General features: G+C 36.4%; 1 protein-coding gene across 7 annotated transcripts in view; it reads left to right on the plus strand.

The window, feature by feature from the left end:
• Window positions 1-25,847, plus strand: part of PTPRK (protein tyrosine phosphatase receptor type K) — a 554,739-nt gene that overhangs the window by 193,703 nt on the left and 335,189 nt on the right. For all 7 annotated transcript variants that reach the window (XM_027056952.2, XM_053222257.1, XM_027056947.2 and 4 more), the window contains exon 3: window positions 11,985-12,256. In XM_027056952.2, coding sequence (XP_026912753.1) covers window positions 11,985-12,256 — 272 coding nt within the window. The remainder of the gene's footprint in view (window positions 1-11,984; window positions 12,257-25,847) is intronic.

Below are 25,847 nucleotides of genomic sequence, written 5' to 3' on the forward strand. Positions count from 1 at the left end.
GCACTGAGCCTTAAGTTAGCATTTATGGAAACATTCAAGTACAATCCTAAGTTGCTCTGAGGGCAAAAAGAGCACTTTTGGAATGGAGGTCACTTGCATGATGCAGCTTTTCTGCTTGTGTGTAAAAGGAATGTTTTGTTGGAAGAATATCCTTGGGTGATTATATTTGCCAAGAGGAAGTTGAATTAATTGTGTGTCAACAGTCAGAGAAGAATTTGTATGCTGTTTCCCCTCACCATTAGCTAATATGGTATTTCACAACCAGTCAGGTGTGTTTGTTTGTTTGTTTGTTTGTTTGTTTGTTTTTAATAGCAGCTGGATCAGAGACAGAATAGGTTATCCTAAAGTACAGTGATAGGATCCAGTATTATACTTTGCTCTAGTGTTGGGAACCCCTAATTCCACTAAAGCTACCTTAAATTAATGCAGGCTCAGGAGAGCCAATAATTAATTAATGGGTCTCGTGTTATTTTATTTTATATTAAATTCTTGAATTATAGATGATTAACCATCTTGTGACCAAAACCACCAATCTCTACATTTGAGGTGATGAAACCATTCTCTTTTACCTTTTTAGTTCCTAGGCCTCAGTTTATTTTTATCATATTTGGATAGTTTACAAAGCTACTTGGGGAGATAGAAAATAAATATAAACCCGTTTTCTCCACCACCCTGCTCTTCCCTCTTTTTTCTTATCTTTCCATATCTTCTATTTTAAAGTGTAAACAGTTTGTCTTTCTGTTCTTCCCTCTTTTTTCTTATCTTTCCATATCTTAGATTTTAAAGTGTAAACAGTTTGTCTTTTTCTCCTCTCACTTGGACTCTCTTCTTCATTTCTGTGTACTCAGTTTCTTTTTCTCAGATTTTATCCTCTTATTCTCTTTTGGTTTTCTTTTCCTTTGTTTTGGGTTCTAAGACAGGCACTATTTTCAAAAACAAGTAGACAGATTTTTGGTTCAGATAATACTTTGTAAACAACAAAAAAGTAAAAACATGTTTTTACTTTGCTATTTCCCATTTCTATAATCCCCACAACAATCTTCTCAAACAGTATTTTTGTTATATCTAAAATACTCATCTCTTCTGGGCCTCAGATTCTCATCAGTAAAATGATAGAGGAGAGGTGGATGGTTGGGGTGGGGAATGTCAGAGCCAGGCTGTGGAATCAGGTCTCTGACTTCAGAGCCTGAATTCTTAACCATTTCGTAGCTAGGAATATGCTTTTTTATGGATGACAGTGGAATATATGTTATTCTTTACTTTTGGGCTTTTTATAAAGCATCTTTAATTATAGTTAGGAACTTTAGTGGTCCTTGTAGTTTGATAAAGGAAGCAACTCCTTGGTTTGCCAGTTAAGCTACTCTTATAGCTTGATTCTCCTTGAACCTGAAAACTCAGTTGAGAAACTTTGCTCAACCTTAGTTCTTCTGTAATTGACCATTACTTGCCAATTGTTTATTCAGTAGTAGTTGTTATCTCTTATTAATGTTGAGGGAAAATAAAGCAGATTCTTCCAATATATTAAAATAAAGTTTTGGTACCTTCACACATACTGAGATTATGGAGTAGAGTATATTGACCTTGGAAATATCTATTTATATGGAAATACAGAGCACTGTACACTCATTCTGTACTGACCTTGAGTTCTAGCCTTCTATTACTAACAGGGTTATAGTATAGCCAGACAAAAACTTGGAATTGATAGTATGATATTTAATCTTTAGGCAGTTTCCAGAGACAACAGGCTATACAGCCTTCTCTTACCTTTCACTGTTCTTTCCAATTTGGGTTCCCTTGAAAAGGCAAGTGATGGTTACAAAATTGGATACAGGACAAAGACTTCCTTACGTTTTGGGGTAATGTAACTCTGATTATTCTTTCTGAAGTTGCTTTTCATTTTAGCAACTGCTTCTTAAAACATCTCATTACCACATAACATAAAAGCTATGTAGGGTGAGAGCCATGGGAGGAGTGCCAGGATTTCAGAAATTGGACAAATCTTAGAACAGGAGATCTTAAACTTAGCTCTATGGTCCTTTTTGGTTGTCAGTTAAAGGGGTATGTGTGTTTCTGGGGAGAATGTTTTAGATTTACGTGAGATTTCAGGGAAAAAAAAGGAAAGTTAGAAAGGAAGGTTAGAGAGGCATAGAAGGAAAGAGCTGGAAGGGAAGAGTTGACCCACTGGGACAAAAGGGATTAGTAGGTGGTAAATTTACAGAAGGGTTGAGAAAGGTTAAATGCCTCTGAATTAGGAGATTTTGAGTATACTACTCCTTAACATTCTTACCTCATTTTTTACGTTTGAAAATGTTCTTTACCTACATTTTCCAGTTTGGTTTTGTCTACTATCTGATGGAGAAAGGAATGAATATCTCCAAAGGAACAAATATTAAGGACCTGCTTAATCAGCGTTCTTTGGCATGTCTTGGAGACAATCTCATTTAGTCCTGAGAGTGGAGCTCCAGGATTGAAGGATTTCAAGATAAGGAAACTAAGACAGAGAAAAGTTAAAGCTAGGCAGTTCAATAGATGGGCTGGAGGTAGAGAAAACTGGAGTCTTGAAAGACCCTGGAGAGAAAAGCACAGCGGATTGTAAAATCAGCCTTTTCTAAAGATGAGGCAGATGAGATAAATTAACACTTCTAATAATCATACTGCACAGGTTTTCTGTGTCATACAGAGGAAAATGAAAATTTTGGTGGTCAAAGTAGGGGCCAGGTAGATTCACGCTTCTACTTTCTAAGATGTAGGGGATGGAGGTTCAACTATAGCACAGTGTTTAGTCCAGTCTGTAACTCCTGACCATGTAGCCGATAAACTCCCTGAGGAGGCTAGTCTCCCAAGAAGGATAACTGTTGTGCTAATTTTATGTGAAACCTTTTTAATGTTTCGTGGTGTCTGAAAGTTTTAGAAGCTGTTCTAGATTCAAATCTCAGTTGATACCTAGAACAAATACAAAGCCATTACTCTCAGGGATTAGAAGAAATTTTATTCCAGCACAATGTCAATGAAGCAGTTTTATATTTTGCCAAGACAATGGAAGGCACATTTTAGGGAAAGAAAAGTTGTTGGAAAAAGAATTCTGCTAAGATGCAAGTTCAGTCCTGTGTATTGGAATCTGAGGGACAAGTTTACTTTTCCCACACTGACATTTTATAATGGGTGTCTCAGTCTGTCTTTTAGAAACAAACTATATGATATAGGGAGTGAGCTCCATTAGAAGAGAGGCATAATCTTAAGACGTAATAGAATGTACAAGCTTGTGGAATTAATAATAGACCATGCAAAAAAGTGAGGGCACCTATCTCAACCTTACCAAAATGGTGGAATCTTTTCAGGAATTAAGATTGAGAACACTGTTGGGTTTTTTTAATGTTTATTTATTTATTTTGAGAGAGAGAGAGAGAGAGAGAGAGAGAGAGAAAGCAGGGGAAGGGCAGTGGGGGGGGGGGGCAGAGAATCCTAAGCATGCTTCATGCCATCGGTGCAGAGCCCCACATGGGGCTCCATCTCATGAACCATGAAATCATGACCCAAAGTAAAATCCAGAGCCAGCTGCTTAAGCGACTGAGCAACCCAGTTGTCCCTGAGAATATTGTTTAAAGTCATTTCAGTTTCCACGATTTTTTTTCCTTTTGTTTAATATTTGAAATAAAACCAATACAGTTACCATTTTTGAGATTCTTTATTTATTGTTTGCTTTCAGTTGAATTCACCAAAAGTTTACAGGTGCAAAAAAATCCCTCTTTTAGGTCCTAGGTGGAAAAAAAAGTTTCTGATCTTTAGAAGTTTACACTAGGGCTGAGGAGATGCACAGGTAGTTATTGTGTATTTGGTAGATAGGAGAGCATTATTGAAGGGCTATGGATATGCAGAACAGGAAACACTAATAAATAGTGGTCGGATTTTGTCATAAAAATCTTTCAGGTTCACACTGAATGCTCCAGATACTGTTCTAGATTCTTAGATGAACAAGATACACGAAAACTGATTTTTTTTGTGCAGTTTTTCACTCAAGTAAACAAATAAATTAAACTCAGTAAGTTGCAAGTGCTGTGAAGGAAATAACAAAGAATACACATTAGAAAGAATCTTAGAAGGAACTACTTTGGTTAACAGACAAAGGAGTGCTTCACCAATAAATGGTGTTAGAAACAAGACCTGAACGATGAAAATAATCCAGTGGAGTAGAGAGTATTCCAACCTGAGACAGTCATAAGATTGTATTTTTGATGGGCAGAAGGAAGCCCACTATATCTGGAGCATGTTGAGTTAGGGAAGAAAGGGGTAGGAGATAATGGGAGAGAGGAAGGCAGAGGCCAGATTATATTGAAGCTGATAGGCTTGAGTACAGAGTTTGGATTTGCTTCTCATTGCAATGTAGAGATGAAAAAGATCAATTGTATGTTTTGAAAAAAATTAATCAGGTTGTCTGTAGAAAACTATTGTAGGGCTGCTAGTGTGGAAATCTATTAGGAGTGGTTCTAGTCATCCTCCTGAGAGATGATAGGAGTTTGATAAACTACTGAAGATGAAGGGAAATGGATGGATTGAGGAAATAGATTGGAAGTAGAGAGGGTAGAAATTGCTAGTGGATTACAAGAAGCAAGTAAAGGAAGGGGGAAAAAATCAAACTGATTCCTAGGTTCTTAGTTTTAGTCACTTGGTATATTATGTTGCCACCTAATCAGATGAAGAAACACGGGGTGGGAAGAAGCTTGAAAAAAGGTAACGAGAAGCTGAAACATCGAAAAATAGGGCAATGGCGCTGTCGTTAGCACAATGGGAATAGCAACAGAAATGCGTAAGAGACATTAATTTTACCACAAAGAAAACCATCATCCTGGATGGGCTGGGACCCCCAAAACACAGTTTCAGTTGTCACTCTTCTCTCTTCCCAGATATCCTGATTACTGCTTCTTAAGCTGGCTGGGCATAGAACTATATTACTGTATAGTGTCTCTGGTTTTTCCACACCAACAGTTTCTGGCCTGTTGTTTGTTTCTACTAGGAAAATCTCACTCAGTGCCAAGAAAGAACTTTTGCACGTTGTGTTGGTGCTTTGGTAGCTATTCAGAATGGTCTTCAGAACACACAACAATTCTTATTAGGGTAGAATATTAAGCCTTTGGACTTCAACTGGAACTATGTCCTTGGTTATCCTTGCATAATCATGTGAACCAATTCCATGTAATCTGTGTGTGTGTGTGTGTGTGTGTGTGTGTGTGTGTGTGCGCGCGCGCACGTGTGTGTCCTGTTGGTTGTGTTTCTCTGATGACACCTGACTAATACACCCTTTATGTTGGTGTACAAAAATTCAGCATTTTTGATTTTCATTCTCCAGCCATCTATCATTCCAGGAAAAGCTTTCATTTCATTTAGTACATCTTTATACCCTGAAGAGACTGGATGAGTGAAGTAGACTCAATATAAATAAAAGCACTAATAATATTCTCTTTAGAGCACAAAGATAAAAAGAACTGTGTATATTAATATATATTGTCTCTCTGCATGGGTCCAGGGTCCCTAAGACCCTTTTATGGATCAACATGCTCAAAACTATTGGCATAGTAGCACTAAGATATTGTTTTCCCTTTTTTTGTCTCTCGTTTTCTCATGAGTGTATGGTAGAATTTCCCAGAAGCTGCATGATAGCTGATATTACAACAGATTGAATGGAGAATTAAAAACAAGAATGAAGCTGTCTTCTATTAAGTCAGACAGGAAGGAGATTTGCAAAAATGTAAAACAGCGCTCCCTACGTACTATTTTTTGTTTTGAAAAATACAGTAATTTTCATAAAAACATGTTATTTAGGTTAACATATAATGGATTTGTTATTGTTAATCCTAAAAGAATTAATAATCTTTTTTGAGACTTCGTAATTTGAATTTCTCATATGGTCAATATTGATAGGTAGAGGTCACAGAAACAAAAGCTTTTTGATGTCCTGAATAATTTTTAAGAGTGTAAAAGGGGTCCCAACACTAAAACATTTGAGGACCTTTGTTTTATTTGAGAGTTTTTCATATGCACAAGAGTGGTTCTCATAAAAGTGTTAAGTGCGTCCTTCCAAAACATTATACTCTTTCATCAAATGATTCTGTCTGGAAACAGCATAAACTAGTTTCAGTTGTTTGTTTCATTTTGCTGCTGTTTTGACATCTTCTGATAATTTCTCTCACATAAAGGTAAAACTGATCCTGTCCCAGCAGTTATATGTTGTTATATTTTGAGAGCTAGTCTGTGTCTCCCTCTCCTTTATTCATTCATCCAAATAACCTACTAGCAAGTATTTATTGAACTTCTACTACATATAAAGCCCTTGTTCGATGCTGTGCCCATTTGCAATCTGTTGCTTTTGCAGCTCTGAATCCACCCTTTAATATCTGCGCTGTGATAGTGGAGCTTGACCACTTAAGCATTTCTCCTTAATAGCTCTATTAAGTGTTGCTCTATGTAGTTTGTCACACAGTGTTTGGTAGTTTGTTGGTAGCCGGTCCCGAAGGGATTTTAGCAGGAAGGCGTTTTAACTCTTGTTTGAATTGTGCTTCTATTTTAGTTTTTTTCATGCTAATACTGAATAGCTGGCAGTTTCCCCGTGATGTGCACAGGGCATGCAGTCTCTGTGTGCTTGTGGCCCTAGCCCTGGCCTGGTGACCTTGCTGTGGCCCTCCCAACATGCACACAGCACACCCCCGACCTCATGCCACCCTGATGCATGGGAGTGTGTCCTGCTTGGGTACTAGCTCTGGCCTGAGTGACCCGGCAAACTTCTTCGCCATCCATTATGCTGCAAAACTATGTCTTCTTTAAGGGGATCTGATTCTGAGCAAACTCCCTCCCCTTTCCACATTTTTTCCTTCCTTGGGTATTGTGGTTACTCTTTAGGCTTCTCTTTACACCTTTAGGGTTTCTGCATCTCATAGTTTATACTTGTTATCGTATACTTTTGCTGTTTACATTTTCTATGTGGCTTCTCTCTTCTGATGGGACTCTGAATAAATTAGCTTTCTATCCCTCATCTGAGGGAGATAAACAATACCCATATAAATTATTTAAAATTTGTACAAACGCAGTCCATAATTAAGGGCCACAACTAGAAAGGCAGACCGTGTATCAGAAAGCTTCAAGACAGGAAGAGCTAAACATTCACTGGGGGCTGAGGAAGGTCAATGGGCCAGAATTGGCAAGGGGTTGGGAGGAGGGGAGGCTTTCTTACAGAGGCATGAGCCTTCTTCTTCTGGAGAAGAAAACTTGCATGGTATGGGGAGAAAATAGTGAGAGCTCTGTCAGATTGGAGAAGGTACCTGGTGAGAAGTTGTAGGAGGTAAATTGGCAAAGGTACTTGGGGGCAAGTTCATGGAAGGTTGTCAGTACCAGAGAAGTGGACATTTCTCTCTCAGTTTAAAACTCTTTAAAAAAAAATTTTTTTTTAACATTTTATTTATTTTTGAGAGACAGAGACAGAGCATGAACAGGGGGAGGGGCAGAGAGAGAGAGAGAGAGAGAGGGAGACAGAGAATCTGAAGCAGGATCCAGGCTCTGAGCTGTCAGCACAGAGCCCGACGCAGGGCTCAAACTCATGAACTGCGAGGTCATGACCCGAGCCGAAGTCAGATTCTCAACTGACAGAGCCACCCAGGCGCGCCTCTCTCAGTTTAATTAATAGGGCACATTCACTGGATTTTGAATAAGAATTGACTTAATAAAATATTATGTTAGTCTACTAAAGGATATAATGGAGTTCTGGATGAAGTATGGAAACCTATTTATCATTTATTCTTTTTTTCAGTTAATCCTATTCCTGGACGTGTATCTCAAAGATAAAATTTTCATTAATATATAAAATTCATGGCGCATTATTTATTCATCTAGATATTAGACTATGGCATTTAGGAAAATGGGACGTTTTTTTTGGTTATTCTTTTAAGTAAAGACTGCATTTAGTGTAAGTACTCACTGCCCTCCTTTAATGAATTGAGGTAAGAAGTTTCCGATATTTGTATTGTGTTTTCTTGAAAGCCAAGGTGCTGTTAATCTGTAGGATGCAAATAGGATTTGTTTTTGAAAGGCAAATACCTATGTTTGTTTCCTAAATATTTCTCATTGTTTATTTGATGTTACTTAGGTAAGATAGTATTCACATAGTCTTTCTTTTTGTAAAGTACAAGTCTAATGCATGTTCATTATAGAACATTCAGTGAATGTACATAAAAACAAGAAAACAGAAGACATTTATAGCTCCCCTTGATAATATAGTTAACTACTTGCTATATTTTCTTTTGTTCCAGTCATATGTGCAAGTTTTTGTGTACATATAAATGAACACATACACATACACAATTGTATTTATTTTACATATATATATTTTAAATGATTATAATGTTTTATAATTGCCTATTTTACTTAGCATATTGTGAACATCTTCCATCAAGTGGTTTTAGTAATTTGTTTTTAATTACTGCATAATTATTCATCAAACTGATTTACCATAATTGTACAAATTGCCTGTTATTGGATGTTTAAAATACTTTTGTTTTCTCTATTGTATTTATTTTAAGTTTTTAAAAGATTTTTTTCAAGTAATGTCCACACCCAACGGGCGTCAAGAGTCGTGTGCTCTATTGACTGAGCCAGTAAGGTGCCCCTGTTTTTCTCTTTTTTAAATAATATAATGATGAGATGGATATTTTTTTTTAAAACTATATTTTTGTACCTAAACAAATTGTTTATCTAATTTACATTCTTCTGTTTGTCATCACCAGCAGAGGGGACCTATTGCTTTTAAGGTTTTTGATTCTCATTGTCAAAACGCTCTCCAAAAAAGTTACACATAAAAAAAATATTATTATAAGCTTAGTTTTTCTTTTATGTCTTAAATGATATATTTGAGAATTCCGTTGCTCAAGAGAATGTAAGGAATATTTGTAAGGCCACGTTAAAGAAATTACATCAATTAAAATTTAGTACGTAATATATGTATGACACAGATGTTTCATTATTAAGTCTGGAGATAGTTAAATCACAACTAAATAGAACTGAATGCTTATTAGAAACCTGAGGGATTACTTAGCTGGTGACAGAACTATAGTAAATAAGTTTAAATTAGGACATAAAGAATGAGAGGAAAATGCATGTTATAGAATATTCTGAAGCTAAGTATTGCAGCCAGTTATTCTGGGAGACTGTAGAAGTAATTTTTAGGAGTTGATAAGAATAGCATTGTGTTCTATATGTTTGGGATGATGGAAGTAACTCTTATGTCAAATAGGCAGTTACCTCCATGGTACCTGCTGGGTAAATTGCCACTGTATGAAATCACTTGGCAGAAGTATTTGATTGGCTTTTTGGTGTTATTGCTTGCTTCTTCCTTTCTGGAACTGTGCAATAAATGCATATTATTTCATAACACTCGGAAAATGTAGCAGTAGTCAGGTAATATTGTAAGAAGCCCATTTAGCAAGAACATTCTATGGAAATGAAATATCAGCACTGAAAAAAAAATTAACTTGCCTTGAAATGCTTGAATAGTTTGAACAAACTTTTATTTTGTGACTTTTGTCTTTTCTAATGATCAATTGGTAATTCCTATAAATTAATATACTGTGCTCATCCCATTTCCTTAATAAGAACATTATCATAGCTTAAAAGTGCAGCTGGGTAAAAATTGCTAAATGGTCTTAATGGTAAATATCACACTATGTAATTAAGATGTATGACAAAGCATATTTTATGCCAAAGCTTATTTTATAATGGAAGGAAATAATGATTTGAAAGCCTGTAAGTCATTTAGAGAGTGCTACTTTGAAATTGACAATCAGGGGTGCCTGGGTGGCTCAGTCGGTTAAGCGTCCAACTTGGGCCCAGGTCATGATCTCACGGTTGGTGAGTTCGAGCCCCGCATCAAGCTTTGTGCTGACAGCTTGGAGCCTGGAGCCTGCTTCGGATTCTGTCTCTCCCTCTCTCTCTATCTGCACCTCCCCAGCTCATGCTCGTACTCTGTCTCTGTCAAAAATAAATAAACTTAAAAAAGATTTTTTTAAATAAAAAAAGAAATTGACAATCAGGAAGCATAATTGATGAAGACTTGTAAAAATAATTTAAATCTACTACTGCCATCATATGTCACTGGGGACAAAAAAAAACAAAACTGATCTAGCATTGGAGAAGTAGGTCACATGTTTGTGAAGAAGCTGAAGCCCCAAAACATTAAATAACTTATCTAAGATCTCATGCCTGGTTTTAGTTAAAAGTGATTAGTAGTCTGCTCTGCTTATGGTGAATCTGAAAGACATCTTGGCAGATCAGGCATGGACCTCAGAATGTGAGTATAACCAAGAATAGAAACATCCTGCTTATATAAATTGGGTTGGGATCCAGGATATCCTGTTCAAAAAAAAAAAAAAAAAAAGGACATAATTTCTCCAAAAATATACATGACCAATTTATTCTGTTAATGTGCATGCAATCTGTGAGAATCAGGAAGAAAAATTAAAAGGATTTCCGGGTTATGAAAGAAAATGAAAACTGACAAAAATGTAGTGGAAGTAATGTCAGTTACTGTCACTAGCATAAGCTTATTCCATACTTTGCCTGATAACTGATAGTGTCATCATGTGAAATCTTTACAAGAGTTCTGAACTCTAGAATGGCAATTGGTCAGATTTGAAATTCTGGTTTCTTGGGTAGTAAAAAGTCCTCTTACCTACCGTGATTTGAACTTGCTTTTGGAGTTAATTGAACTAGTTAGACTGATAGTCAATGAGTATTTGGTGTGTTATGTAAAAATGACTTTATTTTAGGAGAGGAAACAGGGTTGATTGGTCAGGAAGAAAGGTCCAAATGTCATCCTTTTAATACTGGATTCTGTAACACTACACCTAATATGTTCTGGTTAAAATGAAATCCAAGGGGAAAAATTATAATAACATTTGTGTTCTACCTGAAGTGTGACAAATAAGTATATTTCCATTTTGGTGATAGGTATAATTGTTAAAATCCACAGTGACATGAAAAAAAAAACTGGTGGTTTTTCTGCAGAGGTCCTTGGACTACTAGTAGCAGTAGCTGATGTATATATAAGACCCATTTTTGTACTTAGTGCTAAGACTGTTTTTGAGGGGGGAACTGTGATGTTGGGGCTCCTTATGCCCTGTACCTGCTACAGACAACCAATAAACATTTATTAAATTAAAGGTAATGGATTTAGACTAGTATTTTCAAGCCAGGTTTCTTTCTGCTCTAGGGAGCATATACAGGGACTATGGCAGAATTGGGGCCAAGAGCAATGGTGATTAGCTGAACGCTTGGTGGGCAAGGCTCCAAGTAGGCAAATCCACTATGTGTCGGATTCTCAGATCTAAACATTTGACATTTTCAACTTCTGTCCTCAGATTTACACTGCAAAGTATCCTTATTCCCTTAGTACGTTGCAAAAACCCCACTTTTATAAACGATGATCTGGGAATCTGCAATCAGAAATGATTTTGTCTGCACTCTAAGTTAACCCATCTCTTTGCAATGGTATTATGATAGGGAGAAGGAAGCCTGTACCCCCTATGTAAACCAGGCCAGTAAGGTATTCCTCTTGTTCGTTTGCTTGTTTAGTCATAAAAGATCTTTTTTAGTAAGACTAGAGACTTTTACGGTGGGATCTGGATTTGAATCAGGCTCTACCTAGTCTACTTGACTTTGAATAAGCTACTAAATGTACCTCAGTTTAGTAATTTATGAACAGGCTGTTTCAGAGAGTAATGAATTAATGCATATTATGTACTTTGAACAATGTCTGTTACTAAAAATTGAATTCACCTACTTACTTGTTTGATATCTTTCTATGGATCCATTCTGGAAGCCAGTCTTTCTGAGTTAAATTTAATGCTCAAAATGGATTGGTATTATTTTTAGTATTTCTTCTGTTATTAGATATTCCTTTTTGCTTACATGTCTATTTAGCTTTATTATATGTAATGTCATTTCAGGTTCCTATATGATAGTGGACTCTTCAGATCATGACCCTGGAGAAAAAGCCCGACTTCAGCTGCCTACAATGAAGGAGAACGACACTCACTGTATTGATTTCAGTTACCTGTTATATAGCCAGAAGGGGTTGAATCCTGGCACTTTGAACATATTAGTTAGGGTGAATAAAGGACCTCTTGCCAATCCAATTTGGAATGTGACTGGATTCACGGGTAGAGATTGGCTTCGGGCTGAGCTAGCAGTGAGCACCTTTTGGCCCAATGAATATCAGGTAATCATCTGACCTTTCCTGGTTTATGCTTTAATGTCATTGGCTCTCACTGTGTATGTAATACTTAGAGAAAAGCACTAGCTCATTGGAATAAGAGATGATCTCTTTCGCCCTCCTCTAGCCCTATTCTTGAGGAGATGTTGAAATACATTGGCACAAAACCTTCAAAGTAGAGAGAACATTTCCACATACAGAAAAAAACGTAGTTTTAGTGTCAAAATGTGTTGGTTGTTTGGCAGCGAACTACTTATTAACACATACTTCCATGTGTCTGTTCAGGAAGAAAAAGTCTTTTTGATTTGAGTGCACTATTCAAACTGGATTGGTTTGCTGACTTCCTGACAACAACATTTAAGAAAATACATAAAATAGTGTTTCATGAATTATGTCATCTAAGGGGGAGGCGTTTTGAATAATTGTTTACATTTTTGTCAGTTACATGGAGTTTAAAAATAAGCAAACAAAAAAAAAGTCCACATGTCTTTTTTTTTTTCTGCCAGAAATACTTAATTTAATTATGATTAAACCAGGTAACAAATGATATCAATATCTACTTCATCTGTTGTGAGGCAGATTTTATATGGTTTAACAAAAAAGATCATTTACCAGTTTGGAGAGTTGTTCGGTAATCTTCTCCATTAGGTTCAGTAGATTTCCTCTACTTTTTGAAACATTGCCTTATGCCACCTTGTTTTTACTAAAGTAGAGTTTTAGTAAACCATTATGATCACCAAAATAAATCCAAAGAGGATTTCTGCCTGTAAAAAAAAAAAAAAAGAACAGGAGTGGCTTATTTTTATTTTTTTATTATTTTTACTTTTTAAAATTTATTTATTTTATTTTTGAGAGAGAGAAGGAGAAAGTGTGAGTGGGGGAGGGGCAGAGAGCAAGAGGGAGAGAGAGAATCCCAAGCAGGCTCCACACTGTCATCATGGAGGCTGATGCGGGGCTCCTTCTCATCAATGGTGAGATCATAACCTGAAATCGGGAGTCAGACACTTAACCAACTAAACCACCCAGACGCCCTATTTTTATTAAACATTTTTTGTTTATTTTTATTTATTTTTTTGAGAGGTAGAGTGTGGGCACACACATGAGCAAGGAAGGGGCAGAGGGAAAAAGAGAGACTTATAATCAGGCTCTACACTTAGTGTGGAGCCCCATATAGAGCTCAGTCTCTTAATCTCAGGACTAGGAGATCATGACCTGAGCTGAAATCAGTAGTTAGACACTTAACTGACTGAGCAACCCAGGTGCCCTAGATTTCTGCTTTTATGAAAAAATATGAAAAATTAAAATAGCACTCAGACTTTGTTTTTGCAGCTAGCCATTATGGAAGCAGCACACCGCCCAGCTGTGTGAGGGGCCCCACCAAGCTCCTTCCTAGCGTCTTAGCATCAAGCCACCATATCTTTGAACTGTGTCTGTGAGCATCTGTTCTTTATCTGAATTTATTTAGTGCATCTGTTAGCAAGATGTGTCCGAAGGTATCTGAAAAGGCTAAGAGATTATTTTTGGGTCTGGGAACACTCAAAAATGTTTCCATATAAATTAGTGGTAATGGCTTCTTCACTTTATCCTGTTTAGGTTTATGAAAAGTTTCATGAGAACCCTATACTTTCAATAGCTGGGGAACCTGCCCCTGGATACAGAAAACCAACTCTTGAAAGTTTACTTTTATGTTAGGTCTTTAGATTTAAACTTCTAAACTTTTAAGTTTAGATTCAAACTTATCTACATATAGATATGCATATATACATATAGATAGATAGTATATTTTATTTTGATCCGTGAGTCATTTATATGCTAAGAACAGTTTCATTTCTGCTTTTTAAAAATGAACATTTTTAAATTCAGGTTAAACATTCAGGTTAAACTTGTCTTTATTCCTGGGGGAGGGAACACAATACCTTGTTTTAATTGCTTTGTCGTGTGTTGATTTTTCTATTTTATTAAAAAGCCTCTTACTTCCTAGGTATGGTTCCACAGGTAAGGTTCTTTGTTCAAATTTATGTGTTTATTGGAATTTCAATGGATTTTCATCAGGTACTAGTTGATTCTGTTATTCCTGAACTGAAGGATGTTGTTCTTTGGTCTAGGAGAGCTGTCTGCTTTTCCAGGGCCCATAGCTCTGGGAGGGCCGCATGTGGGAGGTGTGTGGCTGATAGTGTATGAAATTGATGCTAACTCACTAGCAGCAAGATCAGTGGGCTCATCTCTGATAACAGTGGGTCGTCATTGTCTGGGTCACCTTCACAACGCATTGTCATTACACTGACTTCACTAGAAACTGTCATTGGAGCTTAACACTGAAAAGAAAAAGCTGATTTAACCAAATAGAACTGTCAACGGATTCAGCCTTCTTAAAATAAATTTAAGCCCAAATAACAAATTAGTGAAATTGTCAAAAATTTGGTTTCTGGAGTCAGACAGCCTGTATTCAACAGTGTTTGCTATTTGCTATCTATATAGATTGTTCTCTGAGGAATCAAATTGTTAGTTATATCTTTAAAGGAAAACATAAAAGTGGATTTTGATAAATCCAACAAATAATATATCTAGGTATCATGCTAATGTTCCTTCACAACTGAGAAATAGTATACATATAATTACCTTTTCTTATTTTTTGCAAGATCTGCCTTTGAGTCATTGATACTGGTAACATTTTCTTATGGCACCATTTCTGCAAGGTTAATTTTAATGTGGAGTTATACAATCGAGAACTGGATGCTTCTTTTGTTCAGTCTTCTTTGCATGACAAAGCTCCTTAGGTTATTTTAAGCAAGCTATGCAAAAAGTGCCTGTGGAAGTTCCAGCCTGGCCAGTGAGATCTTTCTGGAGAGCTCTTGTCAGAGAAAAAGATTACTACATAACTTGGAACTTATAGGTAAACGCTTCTTTCTTGCAGATTGAAATTTGAGCAATAGATCACTACTTAAGTGATTATGTTTCTTCCACATCTGTTTTCCTTAACCTGCAAAACTTCACAATGAATGACAGCAAAAAACAGAGTGGATTAATTTTTATTCATGTGCTTAGTGCTCAATAAATTACTTGATTGATGATTTCATTGATTCTGTCATTTAGATACCTAGTTGTACCTGTACACTAGGTTATTAGAAACAACCAGCACAACGTAAACTCTTTATGTAGCATTTTTGCTATTAGGAAATAGCATGAAAAACTTTTGATTATTGCTTAATGTAGAATCTTTTTGGATTTTTAAAAATTAAAATGTAGCCATTGCATTGTGTTATGTTGCAAGCCTACCTACTTTTTAATTCTTAAAGAAACACTACATATATATTTTTTTTCCCTAGACTCTAGATTGAGTAGAGTTATGATATGCATAGAAACTGTTCTTCCTCATTCCACAGTTTATTAAACTTCAATTTTACACTTTCCAAAACTTCTTAAAGAGGAAGTTTTTAACCTTCTGATTTTTAAAATTCCCTTTTCTTTTGTATTTCTAGTGGAGAATCCTATCTCTTATTGGCCTAATCCATTTGCTATCTGATTATCCCTCCAATATACTCCTTATCATCAACTTCATCAACAACAATCAAAAAGAAAATTGCTCCAGAATGCTACTACCTTAATTAGTATAGGATAATATTTATATAAAAATCATACTCCTGGAAGTGAGGTAAAACAAACAAACAAAAAAACCTCTCTACAAGCTGGCCCTTCTCTTTTCCTTTTTTCTGTTGAAGTAAAAATCTGAAACAGACGTAGTATGTCTTCCGTGTGATTTCCCCTTCCTAGAAATTCCATATTGCCAGACGCCTACAAAGAAGATGCCTGAACAGGAGATTGATTATGCTGTGGACTATTTAATAATGAGAAGATACCAGGTTTTAACCCTAAGAAACGCGAACTCTTATTTGAGAAAGGAAAAATAAATTATACATATGAAATTATGAAATAAAGGTGAAATTATGAATTTTGGTTACCTCAAAGATCAGTATAGGCTCATAGACTTTGGAGCCAGTCCTTCCTGGGTGATCTTGACTCTGTGCCTTAGCAGTTGTACAGCCTTAAATCTATTCCTTAATTTATTTGGCTATAATTTCCTTCTCTGAAACATGAGGATGACAACAATACCTATCTATTTATTGGGTTGCTGTATTAGGTGAGTCAATATATACAATATATATTATATATATAGGAAAGTGTCTGACACAGAGTATGTGTTTGCCAAAAGATAGATAAACATGATGGGTAAATGAAACATTTGTGAACCTATATTGGATTTCATATGTGCCCAGCATTTTCTTCTGTTTTGAAAGCATGCTCTTTTTCTTTTTCTTTTCCCTTTTCTTCTTTTTCTTTTTCTTTTCTCAAGACTTAATTTTTTTAAGAGAGGAAGGTACAGATATTTCTCATATACCCCTTGTCCCCACACATGCCATAGCTTCCCCCATTCTCACCATCCCCCACCAGAGTGGTACACTCACTTCAGTGGCTAAACCCATACTGACACGAAGTAATCACTCAAAGTCCATTGTTAATTTTATTTTAGGGTTCACTCCTGGTGCCATACATTCTAGGAGTTTAGACAAGTGTATAATGACACGTATCTGTCACTGTAGCATCATGCAGAGGATTTTCACTGCCCTAAGAAGTCTCTGTGCTCTGCCGATTCATTCCTCCTCCTTAGTGTTATTCATGTTTTGTTTTTATTAAAATGTCTACTTATTTGACAGCTTATTAACATGAGGTCACACCATGCTAACCCCTGGGGACATACAGGCAAAGTCCCTTTTCTCCGGAAGCTTACATTCTAGCTGGGGACTAGAGGAAATAAAAATGTAAATCAGATGTGGGGTCTGTCCTTAAAGGGCCTAGTCCAGATGGGAAATGTGAAATACACAGAGATAAAACTTGAGACAATATAGTATTTATTAAATGACTTAAGAGAGATAAATGTAAAATATAGTGGGGAAAATGAAAACAAAAGATAGGTTTGTTTCCAAAGTAATTTGAGGCATAAATGGGACTTTAATCCTTGTCTCTTGATTCTTGTATTTTTAGATTAGTATGCTTTTCACTGTACCACATTGTTTTTCTTAAACTGCAGTTATTTGGAGCCAACACTTTATATAGTGAAAGCGAACAGGCAAACATAATTTTGCTTATGATATAAGCATTGCAGTGATATACTCATATATAAGGAACTTTTTCTTACCTGTGTCTTCAGAGCAATAAATGTCTTTTTGGCTCAGTATAGTAATTATACAAAGTTTCATATTACATATTTTTTTAATTTGCTGTGGTTACAAGTTGCTAATTCTACCTATGTTTATAGGCCTCAACTGAGTGCTGTAAGATTTCAAATTGATCACTAAATAGAAGTAAAAAGAAAGAAAAAACACCCAAAACATTATGAGGCATTATCTCAGTGTTAAATTTCAACTGAAGATCAGCACACCTCTAAAAGTGTAATTTTTTCCAGTCTGGAAATCTGACCTGTCTTGTATGCATAAAATTCAGTTCTGCTCTGGGATTACATCCATTAGTTTCTTACTGAACAGTGAGGTTGTTACCAAATGAAGCAGACAGACATAACTTCCAACACTATTAGTGGAAACCTAATCTGCTGTTTTCCATTAACTGGGTGCACATCATTAATCACAAAAATGATGCGTGATGAAAACTACAGGGGTTTGGTCAGAAATTGGAAAGTGATAATATAGCAGAATGTGTCTTTTTTTCTTCTTTTTTGCTCCCTAATTTGCTGAGAAACAAACACTGAACTTTTGTAACCCATTTTCTTCTTAACATTTTCTGTTGGCTTGAAAAAAATGTAAGGACTGGACAGGCATGGGATTTTCTGGTTTTTTGTCTCCTTTTGAAAGCTTTATGTTAACATGTATTGTGCTGATATTTTGGCAATAGAATGATTGTTACACTCCAGAGATACTGCTGACTTTGGATCAAAGAAGATTAGGATTTAAACCAAGTGACTGTTTACTTAAATAAAAAGTCTCTAAAAGATTGATCTTTGGGGATGGGGCTGAAGTAGGAGCATGCTCATGAACCATCCATTCAAAGAGTGAGGAAAAGAGCTCTTGGAATGTTTCCAGTTTATACTTGTACTCATTCAACCATGTATAGTCCCACTGAAGAAAGAAGGGTGGCAAGATTTTTCTTTCCTAGATGTATTAGTTTGCTTGGCTGTCATAACGAAGTACTACAGACTGGGCGGCTTAAGCAACAGAAATTTATTTCTCTTGTTCTGGGAAGTCTAAATATCAAGGTGCTGGCTTCTTTGGCTCTTGGTGAGAGCTACCCTCCCGGTGTGTAGATGGCCACCTTCTCACTATGTCCTCACATGTTGGAAAGAGATAGATAGCTTTTCTTTCCCTTCCTGTAAAGGCACCAGTCCTATCAGATTAGGGTCCCTTATGACCTTATTTAACCTTAGTTAACTCCCAAAAGCCCTATCTGTACAAATACAGTGACATTAAGGATTTGGGCTTCAACATGAAAGGGGGTTTGGGGAATGATACAATTAAGTCCATAGCATTAGATATATATTACATCTAGAACCTCTTTATTTACAAGCATTATAAATGACCTGGCTTATCATCTTGTATAACAATATTGCTGATATTATCTAGTCAGTATTCACTCTCCTCTCTTTTTTTTGCACATTGACAGGACTCTCTCCCACCTTACTTACTCTCCTATCTTCCTTTGCGGGAAGGAGTGGCCATATGACACAGCTCTGACCAATGAGTTATGAGGCCAGTCTGCTGGGGATTTCTGGGAAAGAGGTCTGTTCCTGATAAAAAAAAGAGAGAGACATGTTATTGCATGAGAGTAGGCTGCATGGCCCTGCGTGTATCCTGCAACTGTGAGGAAGGAGATAAACTGAGGGTAACAGAACAAAGTATGGAAGGAGTCTGGATCCTACCTCAGGCAAAAATTAATGACAACAATAATATTAAAAATATAAACTATTTTTAAGCAACTTTTAGATGAATATTCTATGCAGCCAGAGTATCCTAATGTATCTTTCTTGAGCTTTATGTCAGTCCCACCTACAAAAATACCCTTTGTAGATAGCACATGTGAGACATATGGTAGAATGAAAAGTAACTGTGTCTATCTGTGAGTGAAACAATTACTGTTTCTCAGTCCAGTTGTACAAAGAAGGCAAACCTATATACTTGACAATGTAAATAGGGCTGTAAGGCAATGAATCAATGACTGGAGGGAGTAGAAAGAAAGGCAAGATCATTGTTGGGTGTCTACCATGTTTAAGACAGTAGGCTAGATAATTGTCTGTTATCTTTAAGTTTGATTTAATATTTGATCCAGTGCTAAACAAATGGTTCCTTATTTCATGCATGGACTAAGTTGCTCGTTAGTTAGTGGTCAAAATTATTCCTCCTTTTCCTCTTTAGTAATTTAATCTTGCTATTAAAAGTTTGGACCTTAGCCATATCAGTGACTTCTGAATTTAGTCACAACTAGATAGGCTTCTTCTAGTTACGACAACAGTAATTGACTGACACAGGCACTTTGGCTCATTTTTACACTGTCTGAATACCTTCTGTTTGATAGGCTATTAACAAAGAGGCCTTTTGCTGCTGATGTTTAATCTTAATGATTTCCTATTTGTTTCATTTAAAGTACTCTAAATGGGTTTGGAAAAAAACCTCCCACGTTATTATAGTCATTGTTTTCATAAAACTTATAAGCCTGTGAGGATGATCTCTCCCTGTGTCCTGACGGTGATTTGCTTTTATTATAAAATGTCTGCTTTACTTTTCCTTTAGATCCTGTATTGATTCATTGATGAAACTTACAGTTTGTAAATAAATGTAAACAAATGGAGAGAGTCCTGAATGTTTACACAATAATTACCGCAAATACATGACAGAAGTCTCTTGTTATTCTACTAAATCATACGTGGTTTTTGGGGTTTTGTTTTGTTTTTGTTTGCTTTTTTTTGTTGTTGTTATTTTTGAGTAGCACGAGCTGTCAAGTGCCCTTTCACTAATTCTTTTGAGAACTATTTCCATGAAATTAATTCACTTCTCTTTTAATGGAGGATTGAAAACATAATGAGCAGTGAGGAGAGTTGGGCAGTGTTTGTTCAATTTATGACTTTTTGTTTTTTTAGGAGTTTGTTTTATCCAAGGGGACTGGGGAGGACAGATGCTTTGAAGAGCAGGAGAAGGGATGCCAGCTCTTTCCTGGCTCGTTCACCTGCGTTCAGCCCAGATTGTTGAGTCTGAATTAACTTGTTTCTGCTTCCTTGTTTTCCGTACCTCTTTATTAATTATTTAGCCTACATTTAATGGGCTCGTCTTCATGTACCAAGATTAAAGAAAATCCTGCCCCTGTAGTGGGGCAGGACTCCTACCCAAACACAGAAAATGCAAGTTTTTCCTTCTAATCGTTTAATGATGTTTCTGACAGTGCTGTACCATTTATTAACACACATCATGTATAAGAAAAGTATACACAACAATTTAAATTCCATTCTTCATTTATTTGGTCTGCTGACTTTGATAGTTAATTGGATTTTTTGGGGGGGCTTTCAAGTTCCAGTACAACTTGAATTTTTGTGTGACCTCTTTGTCCATTTCCATTTCCATTTCAAAGACAGTTTTTTTTTTTTTGAACTTCGTGGAGTATGTGAACAAAATAATGGCTCTTCACAGGAAAAACAAAACGGAGTGACATTATTTTTTTTAATGTTTATTTATTTTTGAGAGACAGAGAGACAGAATGTGAACACAGGAGGGGCAGAGAGAGAGGGAGACACAGAAACCAAAGCAGGCTCCAGGCTCTGATCTGTCAGCACAGAGCCCAACGTGGGGTTCAAACTCACAAACTGTGAAATCATGACTTAAGCAGAAGTCTGACACTTAACCGACTGAGCCACTGAGGAGCCCGGTGCCATTGTTTTTATTTAAAATTTAACTTTTATGCTGTGGAGATTTGTTTCAATTTTTCAAACATAATGGAACAATAAAAGGATATAATTATCTATTTTATTTTATTTATTTTGAGAGAGAGAGCACAAACAGTGGAGGGGCAGAGAGAGAGAGAGAGAGAGAGAGAGAGAGGGAGAGGGAGAGAGAGGGAGAGAGAGAATCCCAAGCAGGCTCCATGCTCTCAACGCAAAGCTGGGTACAGGGCTCGATCCTACCAACGCAAGATCATGACCTGAGCTCAAATCAAGAGTCAGATGCTTAACTGACTGTGCCACCCAGGTGCTCCTGATTATCTATTTTAGTAGAAGTTTTTCAACCGAGAAGTGTGGTAGGAAGGAAAGATAGGGGAAATTCAGGCATTGTTATAGTTTGTATCTATCTTACTATTCTTTTAGATGATTTTTTTTCAAAGTTAATAGTTTATTTAAAAGAAAACTTATACACTTTTTTTTACAACTCTTGCATATATAAGCCAGTATTTTTTTTCTAAACTTATCATTTTGATTAAACCAGTTCCAGGCTCTTTCTAGCCTCATTCAACAACAAAACTACCATTCCTCAAATTATAAAACCCAGACTACATTATTAATTCAGTTTGCTGCCCCTGTTGTAGTCTCCACTAAGTGAGATTTTGCTATTGTTTTCTCATAAATTTACTTTGTCTTGCAGACCAGTTTCCTAACTCATCATTTAGATAATATTATATAGAATCTATTCCAGTGTTACTAATACAGGTTGGAATGTAAAGGGAAACAAACTTTGGGTACTGTAAATTAAAATATCCACTTACGTAATCTGGTGGAAAATTTATGATTAATTTTAGTTGTTTTCATTTTCAAAAGGTGTTTTTAAAACTGTCATTATCAAACTAGCTGCTACATGTTATTTCTGCATTTAGTTATATAAATAACCATTGCATACTATACTGGGATTCCCTGATGAGATTTAGATTCTTATAATTCTTTGAATGATCTTTTAAAAAGTCATTCCGCTCAGCAGTAAATTCTTCTGGAAGCAGTAAATCAATTCTCATTTTGTGTTTAAAAATAAGGTCTAAAGTCATAAATTTATACTAGGTAATAATTCAATAAAATAATAAAGAATGGGAAATTTCTAGCACCTAGAGATGAAAGTTTAGTTCAACTTACACCATCTTTAGATCCTGATGTTTTGCAACAATAGCACAAATATAATATTTGGAAATAGATACAGTGATTCTTTGGGTTAATATTTATTAAGAAACACTTTTGGTTTGGTTGTGAATTTTGGTGACATAAAGCTTACAAAGGGATGAAGTCCATTCAGCTCCAGATATTCCAGGGTGAATTTCTTTGTTGTTGTTGCTTATTTTTTGATTGCTCTTCATCTTCTTTTTCTTTCCTGCTTTCCCCCCTTTCTTGTGGTGGAGGGGGGATTGTCAGAACAATAAACACATAATCAAATAATTTTGTTTATTGAATATATCGATTACATTAGGTACTGTGACTTGCTGCATGAGAATTAAGTCTTATTTTTTTATGTTCCTATAATATAGAGTGCAGGCCATTTGATATATTGGATAAGGGTTTAAATTAGATGTCATTTGGCCTTTGTTCAGTTCCACATCCCATGGTCAACACCTCCATGCTTCTTGAATGACTGTTTTGTGTGACTATTTCCCTGCAATAGGGGAAAATAACTAGTCTGCTCCTTATACATGTGTTTGATGAGGTTCAAAGGGTGTAATGAAAGCTGCAAAGTGGTCTATTGAAAGCTCATATTTACAAGTGAAAGACACCAACTAAAGCTAGCAAAATAAAAAAGACACAGTATTGAAAAGATTTGGGATTCTCTCACAGCATAAGGGAAGTGGACTATCAAAGGCTGAAGAAGATATAGAACTCAGAGTAACCCTGGGGACAGCAACTTTGACTTTCTCTGTGAAGGTCAGCTGTGAACAACTCACTTATCTATCAGTTTGACAAGTATTTACTAAGTAACCTAATCTGTGCCAGGTACTATTCTGGCTGCTGAGCACATACAGTGCTGAACTCTCAAATTTCCTGTTCTCCGAGAATTCCAGTCTTGGGATGAGAGGAGGGTGGGGAGAATACATAAATAAATAAATGAGAAATAGACTAGAATGCAAGAAGCACTATGCAGATAATTAGAATAATATGAGAGTTACCGTCTTGGAAACCACCTTGGATCAGGTGGTTCAGGAAGAACTAGTTGTTTGAGAAGGTGACCTTTACCTGGAGATCCGACTGGCAAAAAGGACCTAGGTGCACAAAGATCAGGAAAAAAAATGTGTTAGAGACAGAGAAAACAGCTAAACAAAGCCTCTAAATCTAGGAGATTGGCATGGTGGAGGGACAGAGACCAGCATAGGGGTCAAAGGTGTTCTTTTTATTAATTTTTAATTATTTTTAAACATTTTTTTAAAGTTTATGTATTTATTTTGAGAGAGACAGAGAGACAGAGAGACAGTGTGAGTGAGCGAGGGGCAGAAAGAGAGGGAGACAGTGAGAATCCTAAGCAGGCTCACAGACCCCCACGTGGGGCTTGAACTCATGAAACTCTGAGATCATGACCTGAGCTGAAATCAAGAATTGGACATACAGTCGACTGAGCCACCCTGGCGCCCCCAAAGGGGTCTTTTTTAAAGATGAGATAGAGAGTTTCTTCTAGTTATGTGAAGGTTTGTAATCCAAGGGAAAGGGTCTGAACACTTTTTGAAGATTGTCATCAAGGGATCCTACTTACTCATTTTGAGTGTCAGGTTATCCATGTTCCAAATGTATATTCTTCTTTCGTGTTTTCAGTGTTTACTCTCCAGTCACAGCTCTGGTTGTTTCCCTTCTTGATCATGGTAACATTTTCCTGACTCTTTTATAAATCAGTTACTTTTCTTGGGATACTAATTTGCAGATACTGCATTCCTCAGACTTTGAAAGTCAAAATGATTAGCCTTCATTTGAGGTCCTTCATAATTTAGCTTCAGTCAACTGCTTCAATCTCTCTACCATTATATATATATGTTTGGCACCATCTGCTTCAGCGAACTGCAAACTGCTTTAGCTGTGCTTTGGACAATTTGGGTGCATGCACATGTGCGTGCAGGTGTGTGTGTGTGTATGAATTTGCACACAATTTATCTACCTTCTGAAAAGCCTTTGTTTCTTCCTTTCCCTTGCTACCTTGAAGCCTTTGCTAGATACTTCAGTTCTCCTCAGATCTGTATTACTTCCCTTGCTAATTAGACATTTAGCCTGTAATATTTCAGATAGTTTTGTGTCCTCTGCCTCCAAGTCGACTACAGATCCTCTTTGAAAGGGAACTGGGTATACCATAAGGACAGTATAATATTTACATGGTGGTTTGTACTTCATAAAGCAGCTTGACAAATTAAAAAAAAAATCAACCTCACAATAACATGAGGTCCCTAGGAAAAGTATAAAGATTTTTATTTTAGTGATAAGACTGAGGGATAATATAAGTGGCTTGTTTAAGGTCACGTTGCTAGCTAGAATTGACTTAGGCCGCTTAAAGATAAATTCTAGTATCTCTCTAGTGTGCCAGGCTATTTGTTTATTGATACTGACTTTCCAATCTTGGTGTCAAAAGAAAATTAGATTTGGTGATGAAATATTAAGTGATGGGATAAGAGTAGGTTTGTAATTTTTTCACTTTCATGCATTTTTTCAGCATTTTCTTAATATTACTTGCTAATATGTTTTTTGTAAGTTTTTTTTAAGTTTATTTATTTATTTTGAGAGAGAGAGAAAGAGAGAGAGAGCATTGGAGGGGCAGAGAGAGAGGGATACAGAGAATCCCAAGCAGGCTCCACACTGTCAGTGCAGAGACCAGGGTTCAAACTCAGGAACCGCCAGATCATGACCTGAGCCAAAACCAAGAGTTGGATGCTTAACTGACTGTGAGCCCTCGTTCTCTGATATTGCTTTTACAAAATAAATGTTTCTATGGTTTGTCTAAGAACTGATTGGATGAAGTAAGCTTCATGCTTAAGGGGCAACTCAGAACTTTGGTGGACTGGATTTCAATTCATTTTCACAACCAACCAAGTATTTATTGAGTTGTTACTACATGCTTCACACAAGTCTAAATTTGGGGAGAAAACAAACAAGTAGGAAAACAATTTCATACTTTTGTCTAGGGAATATAAAGTTCACCAAGGAGATTGGCCATGGGTGTATAAGTTTTTGTGGTAGGTGATGATTAATTGAGAATTTGTTACACAATTATTTCTAAATTTATATATGTTTGGAAATACTGTAATAGAATAATAGGAAAAAAACAAGTCTTCTGAAGGAGATGAAACATCCATATCAGCTGTCTTGTCTTGTTATTTAGTTAAATGTCCAACGGAGTGAAGAAAACGATACCATTAATGGAACTCTAAGAAGGAAGCAACACATGTGGCCCGTGGTCAGATAGAAACGGGGCTGGATCTGGGTAAACAAAGGCAGGAGTAAAAGGGGGTTTAGGTTTCCCAGTTATAAGGCAAAGGTAGTGCCCTCAGCTTTTTAGAAATGAGAATGATCCTACTGTGTGAGAGGTCAGCCACACTGGTCTGGCTGAAGTCAGGGTTTTGAAATTGGGCAGGTTGATAGATTACGTTGACTAGGCTGGATCCT

Source organism: Acinonyx jubatus, chromosome B2 (genome assembly GCF_027475565.1).
Source record: "Acinonyx jubatus isolate Ajub_Pintada_27869175 chromosome B2, VMU_Ajub_asm_v1.0, whole genome shotgun sequence".
In the NCBI taxonomy this organism is placed as follows: domain Eukaryota; kingdom Metazoa; phylum Chordata; class Mammalia; order Carnivora; family Felidae; genus Acinonyx; species Acinonyx jubatus.